Raw genomic sequence first — 4,082 nt, forward strand, 5'->3', positions numbered from 1 at the left:
GGAAGGGATTGATAATCAGTAATGCTACTAAAACTAACCCCTATATAACAATTTATCATAAAGATGATTAAAATATGTTGAGTGAGTCAAGTCTCCACGAAAGAGTTTCGGACAAAATAATCTTTAAATCCTTCCAAACTTTTGTTGATCATAAAAACAAATAAATAAAAAGGAAGAACAAAAACTTGTAATGTGAGTTGCACGTGACAAAACAATAAACCACTTTACCCAAAAACCTCTTAAAAAAATTGTGTAATTAAATAGAAAAATCCAAAAATTTCCTACCAACCCACTCTCTGTTTCACCACTAAGGAAACTTACAATTTAGAGCATATAGGAATTGCCTTTAAGCATGTACCTAGGCAATAATGGCCACTCGACTAGCTATATTTTATGTTTGCATGCATGCTAAGAGATGATAAAAAATGCTAAATTATTTTATGCCTTTGTTTACATATATAGTCCTTTCATATTGTTGACAATGACATACCATATAAATTAAGAAATATATGAAGAGCTAGATATTAATGGCCAATCTATAAGATGTATATCTACTCTATATTAATAGTTGTACAAAAAATCGTGTAGTTATCAGAACCCTAGCTGCTAGCTACTTATATTTTAGTCAAAATGATCAATTGTTTATAAGCTTACATTTTCTAGGATATGTAAACATCATCATACTGCTCATAGAAGAGTTTTCTTTTGATCTTTCTAATTCTCCAATGGGTAAAAATATTATTGTGGTGAGAACCCTTTTCGATTAAGGAAGAAAAAAACACAAATGTACTAGGGTATGCCAAATCAAGAGATGTAATTAGCAGTGTAAAACACCCACCAAAAAATTAGATAATAATACAAAGATACATACTATACATACCAAGGTATAATTATATTGTGTTTTCATACAAAAATTAAATGAAAACGTCATATTTTTTCCAGAGTAATTGGTTGTCTCAGTCAGCAGGTTAGTGCAACAGCATCGATCTGTTCATATAGGAGCTTACATCATAAGCTCTCTTAGTTTGGTGACTCAGATTTCCTTATTTGATGCGGCTACGTGTAACCCACTGCTCTCTCTCTCTCTCTCTCTCTCTCTCTCTCTTGTCAGCCCCAACCATTGCAAAGAAAGAGATATTTTATACTGAATGGATAATTGCAGCTTCCCTTTTTTTTCCCTATATTCCATCGGATTCCATACCATTAGGATAACCCAAATCAAGTTTTTATTCTTCTTCCTCTAACTCTTATTATTTATGCATTTCCTATAATAATTTTGATTAGAACGGTGACGCTGCCGTATCATCGTCACAGTGAATATTTTCTGCCATGTGACGATCGAAGTCGACAGCTCCCCTGGCACTAATATATATAGGGGGAGAGACATGGCCTCTCCGTAGGTAGCACCTCAACTATACACCCAACTGTGCTTCCTCCCTCTTTCTCCACTTTAGTTTCCTCATCCCTCCTTCTCCCTCAACTTGATTAGTTGTGAAAATGGAGAAGCAGAGTTGCTGCAGAAGCTTCCTCCAGAAATCAAAACCCTACTTAGCCATGATGTCGTTGCAGTTCGGCTACGCTGGCATGAATATCATCTCCAAGGTCTCCCTCAATGGCGGCATGAGCCACTACGTGCTCGTCGTTTATCGCCAAATTATCGCCACCGCCGTCATCGTCCCCTTCGCTCTCTTCTTTGAGAGGTATCCATCTCCATCTCCATCCCTGCCTTCATTTTCTCCACCTTTTTTGGTCGAATCAATTCCTTCTTAATACTCGTAATTAACTCCATTTTGGTTAATCTCAGGAAAGCTCGGCCGAAGATTACATTCCCGATTTTCATGCAAATCTTCGTTCTCGGCCTTCTAGGGTTAGCACCTGCACCTGAACACGTTTATGCATCTCAAAACCTAGCTCGTATATATATAGATATAGATATATATATATGTATGCATGAACTGATATGTGAATACATGTGAAATGATGATAGGCCGGTGATTGACCTGAATTTCTACTACGCCGGTCTAAAGTTTACGTCGCCGACGTTCTCCTGTGCGATAAGCAACATGTTGCCGGCGATGACATTTGTAATGGCAGTAATATTTCGGTATGTATATTTTCATGAATTCGACTAAAGTTATGTGATTTTCATCAATTCTCTTAATTTGTGTTTTGATCATGACGTGACGATGAATGGATCAGGATGGAGAAGATAAACCTCAAGAAGGTGAAGTACCAGGCGAAGCTGATCGGGACGGTGTTTACAGTGGGGGGAGCAATGGTGATGACGCTGTACAAGGGTCCGGTGGTGGAGATGCTGTGGTCTAAACACGTCCATCCTCTCAAATCCGCCGCGCCTCATCAGTCTACTGCCACTGCAACTCCTGATGATAAGAGCTGGTTCAAGGGCTCCATCTTCCTCATCATCGCCACCCTTGCTTGGGCCTCTTTCTTCATTTTGCAGGTATGCGTGTGTATACATGCATATTCATCGATCTTTCAACAAATTAAATATTTACATAGCTGATAAGCATGAATTTAATTTGAAATAAATTCGGAAGTTTAATTACACAAAAAGACATTCAAAAAATAGTGATTGGGAGTTCTCTAGTCATTATCCAAAAAGAATAACCAAGAAAAGAAACAAAATTGAATTACATATTAAAGAAGGAGAATTACTCATATGACTCAACCACAGGCATAGTACTGTTGCAAGTTAATAATTCTTATTTTATACTGCAGACCGTGGCGCTGAAAACATACAGGAAACATCAGCTGACGCTGACATCACTGGTATGCTTCGTGGGAACTCTGCAGTCTATAGCCGTCACTTTCGTTATGGAACACAAGGCCTCTGTTTGGTCCATCGGCTGGGATATGAACCTCCTCGCTGCTGCCTACGCTGTAACTCTCTCTCTCTCTCTCTATATATATATATATATGTATGTATATCGCAATATAATTAATGTTTTATATGACATTTATAACATATATAAATACATATGCGTGATCGATATCTCTTCAGGGTATTGTGGCTTCAAGCATTTCATACTATGTGCAAGGGTTGGTCATGAAGACAAAAGGGCCTGTTTTCGCGACGGCTTTTAGCCCTTTGATGATGATCATCGTTGCAGTCATGGGTTCTTTCATCCTCGCAGAAAAGATCTTCCTTGGAGGGTAATTAATTAATATTCATTAATTTCCTCAGCTCAACTTCATCTTCTCTTCCAAGATCGCTATCAAATTTTTGATTAATTTTTAACTTATTATATATATTATGCATGCAGTGTGTTAGGGTCGCTCCTGATAGTTATAGGGCTTTACTCGGTTCTGTGGGGGAAACACAAAGAAGAGAAGGAGAAGGAAGCAATGGAGAAAGCCAACGCCATCCCGGAAGCCACCAAGGGAACTCCGGCAAGCGGCGGCGCCGTCGTACTGCCGAGCATCGGAGACATCGAAGCCAATGGCTTGGAATTGCAGAAACAAGAAGCCAACAACAACAAGCTTCCTAATTCAGTGGCCATTGCTTTACCCATATCCGACAACCCGACCAAAGCCAGCCAAGATGCCTGAGCCACAGACCACATTAACCACATCTATCTCTCTTTTTTTTTTTTTCTTTTTTTCTGGGCTTTTGTTTTTGACTTTTGGTCGTTTGACTTTTTTTTTTTTTTTTTTTGGGTTTTGGGTTTTGTGGTTTTAATTTAATTTCGAAATGGAGCGGAGCTTTTGGTAGCCACAGGCCACAATTAATGTAAGCTAAAATTTCCAAGGACTTGTAATAATAACTAAAAGCACTAAGAGAAATCGGAATCTCTTTTTCTGATTTGGTTCGTGCCCCTGCTGCTCCACTATCACTTTCCAACTTGTTGTTTTCCACGTGTCACATTTCTGACATCTGACACAGATACCATTAACATTACAATTGCTGCTCTCCTATATATATGAACCTGCAAACTCCTATATATATATATTCATATGGTTACCCTATATAATATATAATTATCCTCATATATATAATAATTTATGTTACAAATTATTAACCCTTATGAATGATTCATATCAAGATTTTATTTTTCATGTTC

General features: G+C 37.9%; 1 protein-coding gene across 1 annotated transcript; it reads left to right on the forward strand.

The window, feature by feature from the left end:
• The first annotated feature begins 1,375 nt into the window (after positions 1-1,375).
• LOC127793288 (WAT1-related protein At5g07050-like) lies at positions 1,376-3,825 on the forward strand. Its single transcript, XM_052324142.1, has 7 exons — positions 1,376-1,700; positions 1,805-1,867; positions 1,988-2,104; positions 2,200-2,461; positions 2,740-2,901; positions 3,023-3,174; positions 3,285-3,825. The coding sequence occupies exons 1-7, from the start codon at positions 1,498-1,500 to the stop codon at positions 3,568-3,570; spliced, it is 1,245 nt and encodes a 414-aa protein (XP_052180102.1). The 5' UTR covers positions 1,376-1,497; the 3' UTR covers positions 3,571-3,825.
• The last annotated feature ends 257 nt before the right edge of the window (positions 3,826-4,082 follow it).

The sequence above is a fragment of the Diospyros lotus genome, chromosome 1 (genome assembly GCF_014633365.1).
Source record: "Diospyros lotus cultivar Yz01 chromosome 1, ASM1463336v1, whole genome shotgun sequence".
In the NCBI taxonomy this organism is placed as follows: domain Eukaryota; kingdom Viridiplantae; phylum Streptophyta; class Magnoliopsida; order Ericales; family Ebenaceae; genus Diospyros; species Diospyros lotus.